The sequence below is a fragment of the Opisthocomus hoazin genome, chromosome Z (genome assembly GCF_030867145.1).
Source record: "Opisthocomus hoazin isolate bOpiHoa1 chromosome Z, bOpiHoa1.hap1, whole genome shotgun sequence".
In the NCBI taxonomy this organism is placed as follows: Eukaryota; Metazoa; Chordata; class Aves; order Opisthocomiformes; family Opisthocomidae; genus Opisthocomus; species Opisthocomus hoazin.
The window spans coordinates 63641800-63663108 of NC_134454.1; the positions used below are offsets into that span (position 1 = coordinate 63641800).

General features: G+C 45.6%; 1 protein-coding gene across 4 annotated transcripts in view; it reads left to right on the top strand.

Annotated features, from left to right (window-relative positions):
• The window catches only part of PDE8B (phosphodiesterase 8B), a 90008-nt gene that overhangs the window by 25244 nt on the left and 43455 nt on the right, over positions 1 to 21309 (top strand). For 3 of the 4 annotated variants that reach the window (XM_075410684.1, XM_075410687.1, XM_075410686.1), the window contains exon 2: positions 11748 to 11807. In XM_075410684.1, coding sequence (XP_075266799.1) covers positions 11748 to 11807 — 60 coding nt within the window. The remainder of the gene's footprint in view (positions 1 to 11747; positions 11808 to 21309) is intronic. The other variant, XM_075410685.1, reaches the window with a different exon arrangement.

Here is a 21309-nt window from a genome sequence, read left to right on the forward strand (position 1 = left end):
GGCACGGCAGCACTCGGTGGTGGTGTGACTTCATTCAGGCCACGGTAGTCTATTGTCAGTCTCCACTCTCCAGTAGATTTTCTTACTGACCATATGGGACTATTAAAGGGTGAGCGAGTTTTGGTGATCACTCCTTGACTCTCCAGCTGGCGGATCAGCTGGTGAATGGGGACAAGGGAGTCTTGGTTGGTACGATACTGTCGCTGGTGCACCGTTGTGGTTGCGATGGGTACCTGTAACAACAGCCTTCAACCCTCAGCAACCCCACAACGGAAGGATCCTCCGAGAGACCAGGCAAGATGGACAGCTGTTTAATTTCTTCCGTCTCCACAGCAGCTATGCCAAAAGCCCACCGATACCCCTTTGGGTCCTTGAAATATCCTCTCCTAAGATAGTCTATCCCAAGGATGCACGGAGCCTCGGGGCCAGTTACAATGGGGTGCTTCTGCCAGTCCTGCCCAGTGAGGCTCACTTCAGCCTCCAATACACTCAGCTCTTGGGACCCCCCCGTCACTCCGGAAATGCAAATGGACTCTGACCCTTTGAACTCTGATGGCATTAAAGTACACTGTGCACCAGTGTCCACTAGAGCTTTATACTCTTGTGGATCTGACGTGCCAGGCCACCGAATCCACACCGTCCAATAAACACGGTTGTCCCTTTCCTCCACCTGGCTGGAGGCAGGGCCTCTCTAATCCTGGTCAGAGAATTTGCTGCTCACCTGCTGTAAAAATGACTTGGAGGTCCCCTCCAGAGGATCGGAATCAAAGTCAAACTGTCTGCCTGGTCTGGAGAGCTGGCTGCTGGAAACCGGAGCGGCATTTTTCCTAACAGAATCCCCTTTTGTGATTGTTTTACCTCGCAACTCACGTACTCGTGCCTCTAGACTTGAGATGGGTTTTCCATCCCACTTCCTCCTGTCCTCTCCGTGGTCACGCAGGTAGAACCACAGGGTGCCCCGTGGTGTGTAGCCTCTGTATTCCCTCTCCTGAGCAGAGAAACACTTGCCCCTAATAGCTGAGATGCTGGCCCGCACAGGTGGGGACTAGGACATATCCTCTTTGACTTGCTGGAACTGCCGGGACAATTTATTCACAGCTGAGACAAGGGAGGAAGAGAGACTTTCCTCATGTTGGCGGAGTCTGACAGGCACCTCATCCACTGTTGGTGCGTCTTTACCTTTCCAGTTTACAACTGCCAGTGAGTTGGCATGTGAGGAGGGTGCGCTCTGCACAAACTTCCTCCACATGGATTGTGAGCACTGGAGTTCATCTGGGTCTGTGGGTACCTGCTCATCGTCTGTGTCACAGTAAACCAGCTCCCGCACAGCTAATTCCCTCAAGTACTGAATACCCCTTTCCATATTGGTCCACTTGCCAGGACAGCATACAAAATCGTCACTGAAGGGGTACCTCTCCCTCACGCCTGACAGAAGTCTCCTCCAGAGGCTGAGGGTTTGTTCCTTTTTCCCAATGGCCTTGTCAATGCCCCGGTCCCTGGCCAGGGATCCCAGCTGCTTGGCTTCCTTGCCCTCTAACTCCAAGCTGCTGGCCCCGTTATCCCAGCACCGCAGCAGCCAGGTGGCAATGTGCTCGCCTGGGTGGCGGCTGAAATCTTTCCGCATGTCTCGCAGCTCGCCCAGGGACAGGGACCGGGTGATGATCTCTGTCTCTATCTCCCGTGATGACCCTGGCTCATCGTCATCCCTCCCGGAGCGATCTGCTCTCTTTGCATCTTTCTTTAGTTTTACGGGGGCGACTGCTACCGGCACAGGTTGGTCATTGGGCTTGGTCACTGTGCCTGTGGCTGGAGCTGGGGCTGGAGCCGCTGCCGTGCCCGCCAGGGGAGCTGGGACCACAGCAGTGGCTGCAGCAGCCGTGGTGCCGGTCGGGGGGGTTGTGACTGCCTGCTGGGCTTGAGGGGCTGCAGGGCCGGCTGGGGGGGCAGCGCCAGTCGCAGTGCCTGCTGCTTCGTTTCCCCCCCTTCCCCCTTTAAGGCACTGAACAGTGTTGAACAGGGCTCGGTAGGCGTGGGCCAGACCCCAGCACGTTGCGGTGATCTGTGTCTCTCTGGAGTTCCCAGGGTGGCAGCACACTTTTTGCAGATACTTTACTAGTTTGTCCGGATCCTGTACTTCCTCAGGGGTGAGTTTAAAAAACACCGGAGGTGCCCACTGCCCTAGGTACTTGCCCATGCTGTCCCACACACCCAGCCACTCACAGCTATCCAGCCCTGGGGCAGGTCTCTGCATGATGTTCTTAACTACTTGCTTAACCCTAAACAAGACCCAAAACCCATTCAGGAGGCATAACAAAAGGAGAGTGCTGGCCTGAGCATCCCACGGGTACTCGAAATTCTCAAAAGCCGTTAGGACCAGCCTGAAGGAGAGAGGCGGGGGTGAAAGAGTGGGGGAAGGTATCCCCTTCGGTTTTCCCCACAGACTGGGTTTGATTATTCACAAATTCTAAGACATAGGACCCGAGGTACGGAAATGATCGCAGTGCCGCATGCAAATACAAGCCTAATTTCATACACAGTGATGCTATCATGTCATAAGTCGACATCGTACAGTACAGTAAAATCATAATCCTGATCCTTTTCCCCGCAATGATGAACAGCACCACAGGGAACAAGTACAGCAAGTACGGATTCAAAAACCACAGCCATCTGATGAAAGACAGAAACATTTTTACCGGCGACTATTTTAACACAGAAAAATGTGTATAACAAAATTTAACAAAATGTAAGAAGGCAGTTTTAACACCCGCTGCTCAGCCCTGCCGTTATCCCCGCCCCATGTTGGGCGCCAAATTAACTGTTTTGGTTTCGGTTGCTGCCGGCAACAAAAGCGCCACGCGGCCGCCCCTCCCCCCGCCGGCGTGCGGAGGAGAATGAAAAGAAACAGGCAGAAACTGGTGGGTCGGGATAAGGGCAGTTTAACAGAACAGCAAACAGAGGGAAACAGGAACAACAACGATACAGATAAGGAGAAAACACGACAGAAACAGACCCGCTCTCTCGGACCGCAGCAGCGCCACACGCTCCCGAGCCGCGAGAGCGTTCCCACCGCGCCGCCCCCCCCCCCCCCCACCGGAACCCAGCGTGACAGCACATGGTATGGAATTATGGAATACCGGGCTCTGTTTGGCCAGGTGGGGTCAGCCCCCCCCCCCCCCCGGCTGTGCCCCTTCCTGGAGTCCAGTGAAAATTAACCCTGTCCTGGCCAAACCCAGGACACAGAAGCAGCCTGGTCTTTTTCTTTCTCCAAAGAATTCTTGGAATATCTATGATTATTCTTGTTGCTTTCTCTTTAATTTTTCTAGTTTTAGTTCACGTTTTTCAAGGAAAATAAAAGATGGCATACAGCATTGAACTTGTGGGTTCATCATAAATTTACACGGCAACATGAATTTGTTTTGTTTGGCTCTTTGTGCCTATCCTCACAATGGTTGCTTTTTTGACTACCTGAACACACAAAGATGAAAATAAGGTCACTTTGTAAATCTTTCTGTGTTTATAGCTTTGGATTTTGCTCTCTCCTAAATGCCAGTATGAGTATTTCTGAAACAGCTCAGGCTTAGCTGCTGTGTTTTTCCCTAAGACTGATGTAAGGAGATTTGACTGGATTCTCCAGTAATGCGTGTAACTGCTGCTGTTAGAAAGCTGAGCATGGGCATTAATGATAAATGGATTTACAGAAAGAAGTCTCAACATGCTGAGATCCACAAGACTTGGGCATATTCTCATTATTTGACACATGTTTGGAAAAGTTTATTTTCCCCATGCCTCTGCACATTGCAAGGACATTAACGTAACTTTCCTGCCATGTGTATTTGGTGAAGTGAAATGTGTGTGCTAACAAAATAAATACACTTTCAGAGAAACTTCTGTTGACAAAGTCAATGTTCAAAATAAACTCAGTTTCACTGGGGACTGCATTTTGTAATTAGTTTTCTTTTCACAAGTCTAAAAACGTTGCTGTTTGTGACACAAACCTGTCTCTTTATTATCTGTGTGCTGCTGGATTAAAATGTGCAAGTGTGTTTTTCTTAAAGAAGCCACCATTTTGCAACTTGCCACAATAGTTACACTGAGAGTTACTGAAGTTTCGTATCTCTGGAGGAGTCCATGCTGTCTGTTCGATGTCAGTTTTGAAAGTATTTCAAAGTGAAATTTTTTTGCATGTCTTCAAAAAAGAGAAAAAGGTGCCAATTTGGTCTGAATTTACTCAATTTTACAGGTAGGGAAAAGGAGTGAAATAACATAGGGCTATATTATGTTAGCAGATATTTCTCTTACACAGTAGTTCAAAAGCTAAAGCACTTGGCCAGTTTATGTATTTTAATTCCTTTCTTGTCAATATGAGCTCAGAGCTGACTGTCTGAGCAGCAGCCATGCTGAAAACAGATAGGCCCAGGCATGCTTGACCTGATCTAGCATTGTGATAGCACCACTTGGGGGGATTACATGACCTTCAGGGCTCCCTTCAAGCCAGCAGTTTTGTGATTCTCTACTTACTGGTGTTTCACTGAGCATCTCTAAACATTAGTCAGGCCCTTCTTCCTATTCAGTTTCTGAGTACTTGGGGGAAGGGAAGGAAGTTTCCTACTGGTGTAGACCTTGAGGCACAGTAGCTAGTCAGTGGAGAAAGGTATGCTCTTAATTTATGTGTCCTGCTGCTTTGTGAGCAGCAATACCTGGTCAAAGTACTACTGGAAGTTGATGCATTAGATTTTTGCCATGACTCAGCCCCCTAATTAGGAAAAAATGCCACAGGGTGTTTTTGGCTCTTTGGATGTTTGGTGCAGTTTTTTCCTTTTTGAACAAATTAACAGCATCTGTGCATAAGAAGCTGTTGTCTTGAAAAGATACCTTGTCATAGCCAGTTTGGTTTCTCAAATTTTCTATTCCTGTGTTATAGGAATCCAGCCAATTCTTAGCAAACATACTTCTAAATTTCTGCATAAACACAAGAACAAGGAACCTGCAATACCTAAGAGTAGCTTCCTGTAAAGAGGAATAAATGGTTAGTTTTCTCATCAAAAGGCAGGAAATCAGCCAACTATGCTGCATTTTTCTTGTTTCTGTAGACTTGCATGTAAAACATTAACAAGAAACCCATTAAGGAATATAATCTTTTTTTTTCCTTAAAATCAATACTGAATTTAAAGTGAGGAAGACAGAATGCTTTGAGGATAGAATTTCTTGAAAGAGAAGTGTTTTGTATCAGACTGTAATGTAGCATTTTGTAATTTGATGTCTTCCTGGTATATATTTTACCTATTAAAATTTATTTATAACATTTTTGTTACACTTTGGGGTTTTTATGTCATTGGCCTAAAAACTTCACTGACAGTGAATGCACTGATAATGATAACTATATCTTGTGAGACCGTGCCCTTCTCAAGCAATGCGAATAGCTGACAAGTCATCTGAGCCACCTCTCTGGGCACTCTGATGTTGAGCAAGAGGCATGTGGGTAGTAGTTCTGGGGATGTGGGCCATGTATTTCTCTGCTGTAGGGAGGAGGTGAAGGAGAAGGAAAGATTGCCAGGACCCAGCTGGCGTATTGAACCAGGAGTTCACAAGGAACATAAATCTGAAATTGCTGAACTACTAACTAAGGTGTGCCACCTGTTCTTTAAACTGGTGCCAGAGGAGTAAAAACTGGATAATGACACACTAGTCTTCCTTAGAGGGTACCAAAGATCATCTAGGAACTACATTCTGTTTCCATACTGGATAAGACCATACGTTTAGAGATAAAACATAGCACAAGTAGATATGGTAGGTAAATGGACAATATGATGTGCTGAAGAAGAGTTAGTGTGACTTTTTCTGTAAGGAAAGCATAAGCTGAGATGAGCTATCAACATCGAGCTTAGGTGGCATAAGGGACAGTGTCACTCTGTGCTTGTTCTGTTTGTGCCTTTTTCAGTGTGTCATCTGCTTTTGGCCACTTCTGGAGAGAGGATTTTGGGCCAAGATTGGTTGGTCTGACTGACTTTTTGTTGTTCCTCACAGAGCTTCTAAAAAGGACATGGGAATGGGGTTAGAAATCTCCCCAGAGATTTGTGGTGTTTTACTGGGGGATGTTCTAGTCAAGTGCATTCAATCACCTGTAATTTGGACACCAAATCTATTTGGTGCTTACATCAAGAACCAGAACTGTAGTACTGGTCTTAGTAGGACCAATGTGCAGATCATGAGACTTGAATCCATGTAAGAAAAATATATGTGGCGAGAAATTGTGCATACAAACGTGCAGGATTGCTTCCAGATTCTGTTGGAAGCCTTATTCTGCAAATTATAGGAATAAAAGAGACATGGACTACTCTGCATGGATTGTGGAGTTTTTGTAGTCTATTTTCCCTTGACAGGTCTGAAAGCAGCTGCTGCTGTAAGCACAATTGAGGACTGATTGACAATGGTAGTTTATATGCCAAATTTACCAAAAATAATGCCAAACTAGTGTCTTTCTGCTTGATTGTTCTACTTCCTGTTATCATAATGTATTCATAAGGAAGATGCTATCAAAATGTCTACAGAATGCAAAAAGTCTTAATATAATATTCTTACTTTAATTATCATTTTGTATCAGGCTCACATTTGTTATATCAGAACTCACAGAATTATTTTACAAGTGTCAGCTGGCTACTTCAGGCCTCTTTGCCAGCTTCAGCTGTTACAGGGAACAGCTTGACCTGTCTACATAGTTATGTGTGTTAAAGAAGGGAGGGATTTACAGGAGAAAAATGAAGAGCCCTTTTCATAAAGATGCCACTTCTGACTCAAGAAGCCCCTAAATGATAAACTGGAAAAGGCTGAGGGAACAAACCGGATAGATGACTACACATTTCTCCTGCTGGAGACTTGCCCTGAGTGAGATGGCTTTGGGCCTGACCTCCGTGGCTTTTCCAGACTCCATCCTTCCCTGATTCTTTCATTTGACCGGCTGCCCCTGCTCGTCACCAGTACAGCTACTCTCCTAGCTCTCTTTTCAGGGGGTCCCATTCTCTACCAACTCTATTGTCAAGTTCTGTTTTTTCCGTTTTCCCCTTCCTGACGCTTCCACTTTGCTTGTGTGTCTGCTTTCTGAGCTGCTCATCCCCTGCGTTTGCCTGGCCCCCACCAGAAGGCTGTCGACTCATTCTGCCCCACCAGCTGCTCCCCTCGTGCCAGCCAGATGGCACCCTTCTGACGAGTCCAGAGAAGCATTATGTAGTTCGATAGCTCAGCTCTAAGCTTAACGTAAGGTCATACTGTTTTAGTAACTGTTTTAGTAACTGAACATAATGACCAAACATACATACTGTTTAGAAGAAATAAGGCTTCAGTGGCGTTGACTTAGCCACTGCCAACTCTGGGAGCTTCCATAACAGAAGTCTGACCCATCAGACTCCAAACAGAGGAAAAGCAGCCAAGTGTTAAACTGTAGAAAAATGCCAGTGCATGGGAGCTGAATGGACTAGAAGTGGTAAAAAAGTAAAAGAGGAGGAGAAAGATTGGAACATAGTTCTGCTAAGAAAGACAAGATGAAGAAAGCAAGGAGAAGAAGAGAGGGGCGTAATGTTGCTGAACAGTGGAAGAGAAGCTGTATGCCCTGGTCAGGTGTGTTGTAGCAGGAAGAGGAGCAGGACACCAGCTCCAGGCCAGTGATGTTGGAGAACAACTGTGGGCCCTTATGTCATGTGAGGGAATCAAGCAAGACTAAGACCAGTGTGGTGATCACACATGGCTGTAATACTTTTCAGGACTGCATTTTGGCCAGGAAAAAAAAGGAAGGGGTTTGAGGTTGAAAATACTGGTATAATCGAATACGGAAATGGTAACAGTCAAAGGATGGGTTGAGATGTCAACCCTCACCAGTGGTGTAGAAGAGGAAAGCTGAGCTGGAGAGAAATGCAACTAAGCCCTAGCAAAGATGGGGAGATGGAGCCAGGGGAACGCAGGAGTGCAGTGAGGGCTGGGTTGAACAGAGAGTCCCGATACTCACTTACAAAACCAAAGTAACAGAGGTCTGAAAACACACCACAGAGGTGAGGGAAGTGATGCATCATGTGGGGGTGGCTAAAGGGGAAAGAAGATCCAGTGGGTAGGGGACAGGAGTCTTCAGGGCGAAAGGGTGCCCATAGGGACCTTGGTGTCTGTATGATACTTCTCAACAGGCACATCCATCCTGAGCCTTTCCAAGAGGCTGAACTCACCAACACCTTTGCTCCACCACTTGGTTGGCTCTAGTTGCAGTTTTTGCTCTGCAACAATGAAGGATTATTCAAGAAGATTGTGCTGTACTAATTAGTCATTATTTTTACAGTGGTTGTTTTACTAATTATTGAGGATTCTTAAACTGCAGGGGCTGAAAGTCTGCACCTGTATGGGGGAGTAATGATTATTTTATTGGTGATTTAAAAGGGTGGAACTTTAATGAAGCAGTAAGTGCATTTTACTTAATGTTACTGCTATGATACTATGGTGATCACTGATTTACAGAAAAACACAGGATTTAAGAAAGTACTCTTTCTTTCTAAGAAAGAAATTGGTACTTTTTCTTTTATTCTTTGATTAATAGCTGATTCCTGTGGAGATTGCCTAAGAGGTTAGAATGATACTGAAAATAATATCGGACAGTTTAAAATGTTAAAACAAAAATTTCTTCACTGTTTTTAAGCTTTTGTTACATCCAGATGGTTAGTTTATTTCTTTGCGTCCAACCCTGTGTCTGTTCCTCTGCTCGCTGAAATCAGGGATTTTCTCACTGACCTCTTTCGAACCATTCTTGTCTCCACATGTTTTACCAGAAAAATTTGTCATGAGCTACTGTACAAATTGATTTAGGTTGCAGATCTATTAGCAGTCCTTCCTGACAGGCAATCAAATAATGAGAGATTTATTTAAATTGGAAATTATCAGCAATGAGATATTCACTTAAGTCAGGAAACGAGCAGATGTATGGTTGTGGTATCACTAATACGCAATGTTCACATGGTCAGATTCTTCTGGGAGTTAGCAAGCTCTGGAATTAGTTCCTTCAGGCCAAGAAGAGATCCATAGGACCTTTGTGAATGCCAGGCACTCATGTCTTCGTTCTTGCTGCCTGCTCTAGCTGTACTTAGAAAGAGAAAATTGAGACAGTCACTTGTACCCAGAGTAATCTGGGCATGTAAATCCAAGGGACTGATTCAGCTTGTAAACAAAACTCAGAACTCGAAGTCCAGGAAGGAAGATTTCAGACATACTTTTTGCTGTATCTGATGAGCAGGCTTGTTAATCCTTCTTATGCTCAGATTCATTACTAGTCTTAATCTGAGGGTCTCATATGTTTCTGTGCATTGTATAAGCAATGAAGTTGAGCAATTTAGGGGCTTAAAGGTTATACATGGCAATCTTTCAGATACAGCAGCACCTTTTCTGCATCCTTATGTGGTTCCGACCCTAGCATGTCTGCTCAGAGCAGGACAGGGGCAAGTTCAGCTACATCAGGGCTCTCAGATTTTCTAATCCTCATGAAGCTTTCCTACTGTTAGTAAGGCAGGAACACCCTGAAACTGGGAGGGGGGAAGAGAGAGAGACCCTGATTTTTAGGTCCCTCTGTTGATATATTTTCTACTCATGATGCTGACACAGAAGCAGCAGGGAGAGAAACCCTGAGTCACAGTTGTGTGGATTTTTTGTTGTTTTTTTAAAATAACCAGGCTAAAAGAAGTGGCTACCCTATAAAGAGATCTCTGTAAAATGACTAATAGACTTGCCTGCATCAATCTATGTCTTAGACACAGTTCTACCGTCTTAGACAAAACAGAGTAATTAAACCTGGATGTCCTCTGAAGTAGCAGAAAAGTGGAAGGCGTTCATTGTCAGTTCACTAATACCATGAATAAATGGATAATCATATAAATATCTGTGTTGTAACTGTCTTTTGTGGAGGATGCCACGCTCTTGATCAATACATGCTGGGACAATCAGAGCTGTGCAATGTGAAAAAAGCAGCTTTTGCACTGATGCTGAGCCAAGTCTGTTGTGTATTCTTACAGATTCACCTAGTGAGACTACTTTAAAACTTTTTTTTTTAAGCAAAATGAATCATGATAAAATATGTATTTAAGGGTTTCCTGTATAATACCATTGGAGTGTGAATGTGCTATTTTTCTTTTTTGGTAGAGGTCAAGAGGGGTTGGGAGCTTTCAGAGAACTGTTTCTCTAACCTTACTCATAACTCACAGTTGGTGACAGGTGCTAACTTTCATTTCTGTTCTGATACGCTTACTGGCATTAAGTTACATTCTGCTATGGCAGGAGCTCGTGGGAAGCAAAGCTTTTATTTGAGAAAAGGAGAGGTTAACTACACTTATATTGGGGGCAGTTTTTGCTTTGGAAAACAGTGGTAGGCTTTGTAGTTTAATCTGTTGGAGTACTGCCTGTTACCACCTTCTGACGTACATTGTTGTGCTCAGAAGAATTGATGCTCAGTGGTGCATGAAAGTCCAACGTGTCAGTTGTAGCTATACATAATACCACAGTCTCACATGCAGGCAAGACTGTTAATACTTAACATTGTGTTGTATTCTCTAAGGAAAAAAAGGTTGAATACTGGTAACTTTATCCATTTTGAATGTTTATATCCATTCCTTTGAAAAATACTAAATTTAAGAATAAGGTAATATGTGGACAAAAGGCTCAAACTAAAAAGCACCGCAGAACAAAATGCTGCAGAAATAAGGCTCCAGGATTCCTGTGTGTCAGGGAATGATTCTGGGAATCTGCCTACAATTAGAGTTTTGTTCAGATTGCATGGCTTGCGGAGTGATTGCTTTAACTCAACTGCACCATGCACCTGGGTTAACTGGTACCTGGAAAGCAGAGAATCTGCCCTTCTGGAGATGGCTAACTTGCAAATAATCCTCCATACATGAGGGGAACAATATTTTAAGGGTTCAAAGACTCTTTTCCTTAAGTACATGTATCTGTGGGAGGACATAGGTATTGTTCAGTTGCTTAACAACCTTCTGTAGCTAATGGTCTGAAGAGAAACAAATTAGTATTGTACAGAAGTGTACTGAAATATATCAAGATGCAAAAAGTACTAAGGTAGTCCAACTCCTAGGAAATATGGCAACAAAGCAGCCACAGCCAAGGTCTGCTGGCTAACTTGCAGTAGCTTGAAGTTATGATGCACTCTCACGTCTTCTGAAAATATCATGGCTCACATCGTAGCAATGATTTTTATGGCAAACTAAAGGCTGCGCTTCTGGAAAACAATTTTTAATCTGCAATCCAAACAAGTTCTCACCTGAAAAGTCACTTTTTTTCCACCTAAACCCATTAAAATATTATTGTTGAATATATGTCACAAGACCTTTAATACAAGTTCTCTATTACACTTAAAGGAATAAGGGAATCTTTGGCCAGAAAAAATAGCTTTCTGTAGTTTTACACAAAATAGAAGTCCTTCTTTGTAATCAAGGCAGTCTGTTGGGGAAAGAGGGAAAAGGTAGTGGTGTTTCTTGTTTCCCTATTTAAAACCCTACAGTTTTTAACTTAAAAGCAAATAAAAGAAAATTAGGAGTTTGTTAAAATATGTTCATAAAAGATACACTTCAAAGCAACCAAATTAAGGTTGATAGTCACTTGCATGCTTGCCTTTGAAAGTCTTTCATGGTTCTGTTTGATCTTTCATTCTTGCATGTAAAATGTTATCTTATTAAGAACCAGACTGGAAAAAAAAAATCTGTATTACTCTTCTTTAGCAGGCTTCAACTACAGAAGTACAAATTGGGCCCATGAGACTGACACAAGATCCAATTCAGGTAAGATGCTCTTTCAGTTTCCTGATACACTAAATTTAGTGTTAATGGGTGAAGAAATTAAGGTCCAACCCCTATAGTTAAGTGTAATGTTTTGACTTTACTCATGCAAGGACTGTGAGATGGGAAACTGGTGTTTTGGTTTGCCTGTTTGCTTGAGAAGAGATCTACAAGTAAATTAACTGAGTAAATAAGGTGTTTAGATTTCTGTTAACGTCAAATCATTCCTTCTGTATGTCCTTTCAATAGGAGTGTGTGTATATGTGCGTTAGCAGGGGAAAGAGCTGCTTCTCTGCATGTTAAAAACTGTTCAGTTCTGATACACCAAAGCAGAAGGCACCATTATAAAGTGTAAGTACCCATTGAGTTTTGCTGGGTTTTGCACAACAGAATAAAGAACTGTGCTTTTACAGGTCACCAGTCCAAGACATCACACCACTTCCAACAAGACAGGTTGAATTTCAGCTTAAGGAGAAACAGCTCTCACCCATACTTGCTTCTGTTTCTGTACATTTTGTTCCTGTGCCAGTAAACAGATGCCAAGCGTGATTTTTTTTTTAGCTTACAGTAGGTGTTAGAGATCTCAGATGACAGGAAATGAAATAATCTGAGTCTTTAACATTGCTCTAGTGATACAGCATTCATTTGAATTAACTGTTGGGTCACTTAACTCTGTAAAATACAGAGACATTTATTCACTAATCACCTTTTCTGTCTTATTTTGGGTTTTTTTTCCCCTATATGTGGTTCTGAGAGGAAAAACCTACATGCAGAAGAAATGCTGTTCTCAAGGAAAATAAATCATGTCTATGCATCATAAAGCTTTACATTTTTATTTCTGTATTAGGCATTCAGTCTTAATGATGACTTGATCTGATGAAACTATTAGTTTATGTTCAATGGCTTCAGCAGTAGATCAGTCTGGTTTTGCAAGGAATTTCAGCATAAAAGTGTGACCTCTTCACAGAAAAATGGTCTTTAGACTCTTCTTCAGAAAGATGGTCAAGCAGATATTTAACAAATACAAATACTCTCAGTGCTTATGTCAGGATTTTACTTTGGATTTGCTAAAATGTCATAGCACCAGTGGCAGCTGTTATAAATGAAAATTTTTTTGTATCAGAAGGGAAAGAGGTTTTTTTGTTGTTTTAAAAAATATTTGACATTCTTCTTGGTATCTTGTCAAGTGTAGATGTTATTTTGTCCCTACATTACACAAGTAAGAATCTATGGTACTACCATAGAAGACATAAAGTAAAGAGGAAAGCAGATCTTAAGTAAAACCGTTAACTGAAGAGTTTTCCATAAAGACATTGCCATACACTAACTTATTTACAGTAAAGGGAAAACACTTCATGTAAACCCACCTCCTTTTTTTGTGGAGCAAGACATGTTGCCTCAGCTAATTTGGCAAGTATTGCACACATCCATGCATTTAAAGAATATGTGTTAATCTTTTATTCCATCTTGACAATAGAGTTATATGTTTCTCTGTGCAGTGCAAACAGCTACTGAATATCACATTTTAAATGTCCAGTTGTGAGTGCTTAATCGTGTTCACAATTGTCTGATAAATCAATTTAATTTGTTAAAACAGTTGCCACTGGGGGTCCTCTTAGCGATGTTCATTTTATTCTGGTGTGTGTTTTATGCTGTTATGGGACACCTGTGCCAACGTCGAAAGGGCCCCTAGTTTTTGTCCGAGAGGTGGCCTTAACTTGTGACTGTGACGTGCCACAAACTATTTAATAGATTTCTCACCGGACTTCATGACCATCTGTGTTGGAGGATGTATGTGGTTTGGTTTGTACTAGAATGTGACCCAGGTGCTGCTGGCCTTAAGGGCCAAGGGGAAGAGTCCCAAGCAAATCTACCAGCTCCGAGACTCCAAATGCCCTCCCTGCACGCAGCGTGCATGTCTGCCCCAATTTTGTACCAAGGCTTGCAAATAGGCGTGGTTTGGATCTGAGACCTTAGAAATGACCATGATAAAAGTACATGTAAATGTGCTTTCTCCAGAGGACATAGAAGAAAGGTAGTTTTTATAAACATTTAGTGCACATATGAAAGCTGCCTTATCCTTTTACAGAAGTGTTTACCAGGGCTGATAGAGGTTTGGATGTATCCCCTATTCAAATATTGCATTTTCTCACCTCTTAGGACATTCATTGGCCACCATCTCTTCCACAACATTGATGTCAAACTCTGTTTCTGTTCTGATGATGGTGATCTTCGCTGTTGAGCTGCAAACAAAGCATGCTGATGCACAGCATTTTACTGTTTCCCCCATGTCAATTTTCGGTGCAACAAGAGCTCCTCCTTAACTTAATTCAGATCCACTATGTGTTTTCCAGCTTAAAACTCTCTTGCTGGGATACAATAACATAAAAACAATTGAGTAACTTTATTCTTACTTCTTAAGTTGCTGATCATAATTTTCTCAGTTTCGTTGTGTTATCCTATGTGGCTGTACTTGGTTGGTGTCTCTTGTTTTATTTAAAGCTCTTTAAAGCAAATCTCCGTTCGTTTTCTGTATTTGTATGATAAACTGGGAACAAGACATGCAATCACTGTGTGAAGCAAATAGTTAGAAACATGGTAAAAATTCCAATACATCACCAAAAAATGTAAAGGTCTCCAACGGAGAAGTCCATGGTGCTGCTAAACCAGGGCAGCACTGAGTAAAATGATCTTTTTACAGTAACACTCACAAATTATACACCAAAAAACAGCTACATGGTTTCTTTGCCAAGAAACACAGATCGAATTCAAGCTTTTGTTTGACAGTGTTGTTTATATGGATTGTTATATTTTTATCTTGACTTTGAGAGTGTATCTTGCAATACACTTCTAGGTACATTATGTTTTGGTGATTTTTAGTAAGTTTCAGATGAATGTTAATGAGAAAGCATGGTAATAATACTTTAATAAACCTTTTGAAATTAATAGTCTCAGAAGGATTCACACACTGATAGTTAGTACCAGTGGGAGATTGGGTGGTTTAATTAAGCTCCATTATTTTACAGCTGGTAAATTATTTCATTTTGCAATCCTTTCTTTCCAAACTAGGAAAGTTGAGAGAAAGAAGATATCAAAAAACATGTCCCAAACCCCCTGTTTTCTGAACCTTATTGTACTGACCAAACTAGGAACACAATAAAAATAAAAGCAGTTGGAACCGAACAGAAGAGTGTATCAGAATAGGGACTTTATCCAGGTAAAGCTGCTCACTAGGGATGAGCCCAGGCTTGGCATCCCAGTGTCAGGGGTGAGATCGACAGCCCAGCTCAAGTTCCTCTACACCAATGCATGTAGCATTGGCAATAAACAGGAGAAGCTGGAAGCCATTGCACAGCAGGACGGCTACGACTTGGTCGCCGTCACTGAAATGTGGTGGGACAACTCACATGACTGGCATGCTGTCATGGATGGCTACAGACTCTTTAGGAAAGACAGGCCAACAAGGAGAGGTGGTGAAGTTGCTCTGTATGTGAGGGAGCAACTGTGTTTTGGTTTTGGCTGCCGCCGGCAACAAAAGCGCCATGCGGCCGCCCCTCCCCCCGCCGGCGTGCGAAGGAGAATGAAAAGAAACAGGCAGAAACTGGTGGGTCGGGATAAGGGCAGTTTAACAGAACAGCAAACAGAGGGAAACAGTAACAACAACGGTACAAATAAGGAGAAAACACAACAACGAACCGTACGACCCAGACAGCCGCTCTCCCGAAACAGGACCGGCGCCGCGCCCCCCCAAGCCGCGAGTGCGTTCCCGCCGCCCCCCCCCCCCCCCCCCACCGGAACCCAGCGTGACAGCACATGGTATGGAATACCGGGCTCTGTTTGGCCAGGTGGGGTCAGCCCCCACCCCCCGGCTGTGCCCCTTCCTGGAGTCCCGTGAAAATTAACCCTGTCCTGGCCAAACCCAGGACATTATCCACCCCTTCCATACCATCTCCGTCATGCCCAGGTCCCCATTGTCCAGTTGATCACCACCACTTCTCCTGTCTCCGGATATCATTCCCGTAGTCTATGGATCATCACTCTAAAGTGTCCGTTGAGTTCATTTAATCCATGACTTCAGGCTCCATCTGTCGTAATGGTCTTCCGTGGCAGGGGAGGTGATGTGTGGTGATGGGCGGTCGCTTGCTGCATCCGGAGCTCACGGCTGATGTATCTGGTGCGGCCCGTGCCCACAGTCTGCAGGAGATGTTGATCTTGATGAAGTTGCTGGATGCCAGTTGTTGAAAACCAGGTCCAGTCCCATCATCGCTGTGCTCTGCTAGGTTTTCATCGAAAAAGTCCATCCTTCTTTAATCTGGACGATTCTTACTATGCTACTACTGGTACAAAATATAACAATTATAACAGTGATAACAGACAGTGACAGGGTTGTTTAACAACTAACTTTATACAATTTATTTATGGACTATTCTCGCCCAAAATTAAATCCCCATGAGGTACACATCGGACTTCCCCATCCTTCCGCATCACCCACCAGGTACACCCAGGTCCTTGAGCAAAAGCAATCCCGCGGACGGGCTTGCCTTTGCCCGAAGCAGGACTAACCCAAACCATCTTCCCTAACATGTTCCGCATGTGCACTACAGGAACTTTATCCCCTTCCACGGGGTGCTTAGGTTTTGACTGGGCAGGACCAGCCCGGTTGGTGGACCCTCTGGTGTTAACCAACCAGGTGGCCTTTGCTAAATGGGTATCCCAATTTTTGAAAATCCCACCCCCCATTGCCCTCAAAGTGGTTTTTAGCAGCCCATTGTAACGTTCGATCTTTCCAGAGGCTGGTGCATGGTAGGGGATATGATACACCCACTCGATACCGTGTTCTTTGGCCCAGGTGTCTATGAGGCTGTTGCGAAAGTGAGTCCCGTTGTCCGACTCGATTCTTTCGGGAGTGCCATGTCGCCACAGGACTTGTTTTTCCAGGCCCAGGATGGTATTCCGGGCAGTGGCATGGGGCACAGGGTAGGTTTCCAGCCATCCGGTGGTGGCCTCCACCATTGTGAGCACATAGCGCTTGCCTTGGCGGGTCTGTGGCAGTGTGATGTAGTCAATCTGCCAAGCCTCCCCATATTTATATTTTAGCCATCATCCTCCATACCACTGAGGCTTTACCCGCTTGGCTTGCTTGATTGCAGCGCATGTCTCACATTCATGGATAACCTGTGCAATAGTGTCCATGGTCAAGTCCACCCCTCGGTCACGAGCCCATCTGTGTGTCGCGTCTCTTCCTTGGTGGCCCGAGGTGTCATGGGCCCACCGAGCTATAAACAGTTCACCCTTATGTTGCCAGTCCAGATCCATCTGAGCCACTTCAATCTTAGCAGCCTGATCTACCTGGTGGTTATTTTGATGTTCTTCAGTGGCCCGACTCTTAGGGACGTGGGCGTCCACGTGACGGACTTTTACAACCAACTGCTCCAGCCAGGCAGCAATATCTTGCCACAATGGGGCAGCCCAGATAGGTTTGCCTCTGCGCTGCCAGTTGTTCTTCTTCCATTGCTGCAGCCACCCCCACAAGGCATTGGCCACCATCCAAGAGTCAATGTAAAGATAGAGCACTGGCCACTTCTCTCGACTGGCAATGTCTAAAGCCAGCTGGATGGCTTTCACCTCTGCAAACTGGCTGGACTCACCTTCTCCCTCGGCAGTTTCTGCGACTTGTCGTGTAGGGCTCCATACAGCAGCCTTCCACCTCCCCTGCTTCCCCACAATGCGACAGGACCCATCCGTGAACAGGGCATACTGTTTCTTATCTTCTGGCAGCTGGTTATACAGTGGGGCCTCTTCAGCACGTGTCACCTCCTCCTCTGGCGATGCTCCAAAATCTTTGCCTTCTGGCCAGTCCATGATTACCTCCAGAATTCCTGGGCGACTGGGGTTTCCCATTCGGGCGTGCTGGGTGATCAGCGTGAACCACTTACTCCACGTAGCATCGGTGGCATGATGCGTAGAGGGGACCCTCTCTTTGAACATCCAGCCCAGGACGGGCAATCGTGGAGCTAGGAGGAGCTGTGCTTCAGTGCCGACCACTTCTGAAGCAGCGCGAAGGCCTTCATATGCTGCCAGAATCTCTTTTTCAGTGGGAGTATAGCGGGCCTCGGATCCTTTGTATCCCCGGCTCCAGAACCCAGGGGTCGACCTCGAGTCTCCCCTGGTGCTTTCTGCCAGAGACTCCAGGTTGGGCCATTCTCCCCAGCTGCGGTGTAGAGCACGTTTTTAACATCTTGCCCTGACCAGACTGGACCAAGGGCTACGGCATGAACTATCTCCCGTTTAATTTGTTCAAATACCTGTTGTTGCTCAGGGCCCCATTCAAAATCATTCTTCCTCCGGGTCGCGTGGTACAGAGGACTCACAATCTGGCTGTAATTTGGGATGTGCATCCTCCAAAAGCCCACAACACCCAGGAAGGCCTGTGCTTCCTTTTTGCTGGTTGGTGGGGACATAGCTGCTATTTTGTTGATGACATCCATTGGGATTTGACGGCGCCCATCCTGCCATTTTATTCCCAAAAACTGGATCTCTTGTGCAGGTCCCTTGACTTTACTTCGCTTAATGGCGAAACCGGCTTTCAGAAGGATCTGAACTATTTTCTCCCCTTTCTCAAAAACCTCCTCCGCTGTATCGCCCCATACAATGATGTCATCGATGTACTGCAGATGTTCTGGGGCTTCACCCTTTTCCAGTGCAGTCTGGATCAGTCCATGGCAAATGGTGGGACTGTGTTTCCACCCCTGGGGCAGTCGATTCCAGGTGTACTGGATGCCCCTCCAGGTGAAAGCAAACTGTGGCCTGCACTCTGCTGCCAAAGGGATGGAGAAGAATGCATTAGCGATGTCAATTGTAGCATACCACTTGGCTGCCTTTGACTCCAGCTGATATTGAAGTTCTAGCATGTCTGGCACGGCAGCACTCGGTGGTGGTGTGACTTCATTCAGGCCACGGTAGTCTATTGTCAGTCTCCACTCTCCAGTAGATTTTCTTACTGACCATATGGGACTATTAAAGGGTGAGCGAGTTTTGGTGATCACTCCTTGACTCTCCAGCTGGCGGATCAGCTGGTGAATGGGGACAAGGGAGTCTTGGTTGGTACGATACTGTCGCTGGTGCACCGTTGTGGTTGCGATGGGTACCTGTTGTTCTTCAACCCTCAGCAACCCCACAACGGAAGGATCCTCCGAGAGACCAGGCAAAATGGACAGCTGTTTAATTTCTTCCGTCTCCACAGCAGCTATGCCAAAAGCCCACCGATACCCCTTTGGGTCCTTGAAATATCCTCTCCTAAGATAGTCTATCCCAAGGATGCACAGAGCCTCGGGGCCAGTTACAGTGGGGTGCTTCTGCCAGTCCTGCCCAGTGAGGCTCACTTCAGCCTCCAATACACTCAGCTCTTGGGACCCCCCCGTCACTCCGGAAATGCAAATGGACTCTGACCCTTTGAACTCTGATGGCATTAAAGTACACTGTGCACCAGTGTCCACTAGAGCTTTATACTGATGCCGTGAAAAGCCAGAATTGAAGACTCAATAGTCGGCAGACTATTAAGCAGGTATTCTTTATTGCGGCGCCGGGCACACGGGGGATCTCTCCTCCAAACGTGTGCACCGAAGAGACACAGTTACTAGGTATTTATGCTATGTTAACATACATATTCATTACATTTCCAAGAAATGTTTATCATAGTAATGGCTTTTCCAAGAATTCATTAATATATGGTAATGTCCGTCGCACATGTTTGTTTGGCGTCTCTCGGCAGGGGTCTTCAGATTATCCTGCAGCCTCCTTATCTCTGTAGTTTGCATACCTGTTCTCCCAAGGCCCAGGCGCCTAAAGGGATTATTCAGGAGTCCCTTGTCTTGCAACCGTGGGAATTATTCACAAAGAACCAAGACTTGTTTCTGACAACCTGAAGTGATAACATCCCCTACATGTTACATTTGTTACATTTACAGTTATCAATACTCTTGTGGATCTGACGTGCCAGGCCACCGAATCCACACCGTCCAATAAACACGGTTGTCCCTTTCCTCCACCTGGCTGGAGGCAGGGCCCCTCTAATCCTCGTCAGAGAAATTGCTGCTCACCTGCTGTAAAAATGACTTGGAGGTCCCCTCCAGAGGATCGGAATCAAGGTCAAACTGTCTGCCTGGTCTGGAGAGCTGGCTGCTGGAAACCGGAGTGGCATTTTTCCTAACAGAGTCCCCTTTTGTGATTGTTTTACCTCGCAACTCACGTACTCGTGCCTCTAGACTTGAGGTGGGTTTTCCATCCCACTTCCTCATGTCCTCTCCGTGGTCACGCAGGTAGAACCACAGGGTGCCCCGTGGTGTGTAGCCTCTGTATTCCCTCTCCTGAGCAGAGAAACGCTTGCCCCTAATAGCTGAGACACTGGCCCGTACAGGTGGGGAGTAGGACCTACTCTCTTTCATTTGTCGGACCTCCCGGGCCAGTTTTTCCACAGCTGAGACAAGGGAGGAAGAGAGACTTTCCTCATATTGGTGAAGTCTGACAGGCACCTCATCCACTGTTGGTGCGTCTTTACCTTTCCAGTTTACAACTGCCAGTGAGTTGGCATATGAGGAGGGTGCGCTCCACACAAACTTCCTCCACATGGATTGTGAGCACTGGAGTTCATCTGGGTCTGTGGGTACCTGCTCATCGTCTGTGTCACAGTAAACCAGCTCCCGCACAGCTAATTCCCTCAAGTACTGAATACCCCTTTCCATATTGGTCCACTTGCCAGGATAGCATACAAAATTGTCACTGAAGGGGTACCTCTCCCTCACGCCTGACAGAAGTCTCCTCCAGAGGCTGAGGATTTGTTCCTTTTTCCCAATGGCCTTGTCAATGCCCCGGTCCCTGGCCAGGGATCCCAGCTGCTTGGCTTCCTTGCCCTCTAACTCCAAGCTGCTGGCCCCGTTATCCCAGCACCGCAGCAGCCAGGTGGCAATGTGCTCGCCTGGGTGGCGGCTGAAATCTTTCCGCATGTCTCACAGCTCGCCCAGGGACAGGGACCGGGTGATGATCTCTGTCTCTATCTCCCGTGATGACCCTGGCTCATCGTCATCCCTCCCGGAGCGATCTGCTCTCTTTGCATCTTTCTTTAGTTTTACGGGGGCAACTGCTACTGGCACAGGTTGGTCATTGGGCTCAGCTGCGATGCCTGCAGCTGGAGCTGGGGCTGGAGCAGCTGCTGTGCCCGCCGGGGAAACCGAGGCAGACCCTGCAGCTGTGGCAGCGGTGGTGCTGGCTGGGGGGGCTGTGACTGCCTGCTGGGCTTGAGGGGCTGCAGGGCTGGCTAGGGGGGCAGCGCCAGTCGCAGTGCCTGCTGCTTCGTTCCTCCCCCCCGCTTTCCCCTTTAGGGCTCTGAACAGTGTTGAACAAGGCAGCTCGGTAGGCGTGGGCCAGACCCCAGCACATTGTGGTGATCTGTGTCTCTCTGGAGTTCCCAGGGTGGCAGCACACTTTTTTCAGATATTTTACCAGATTG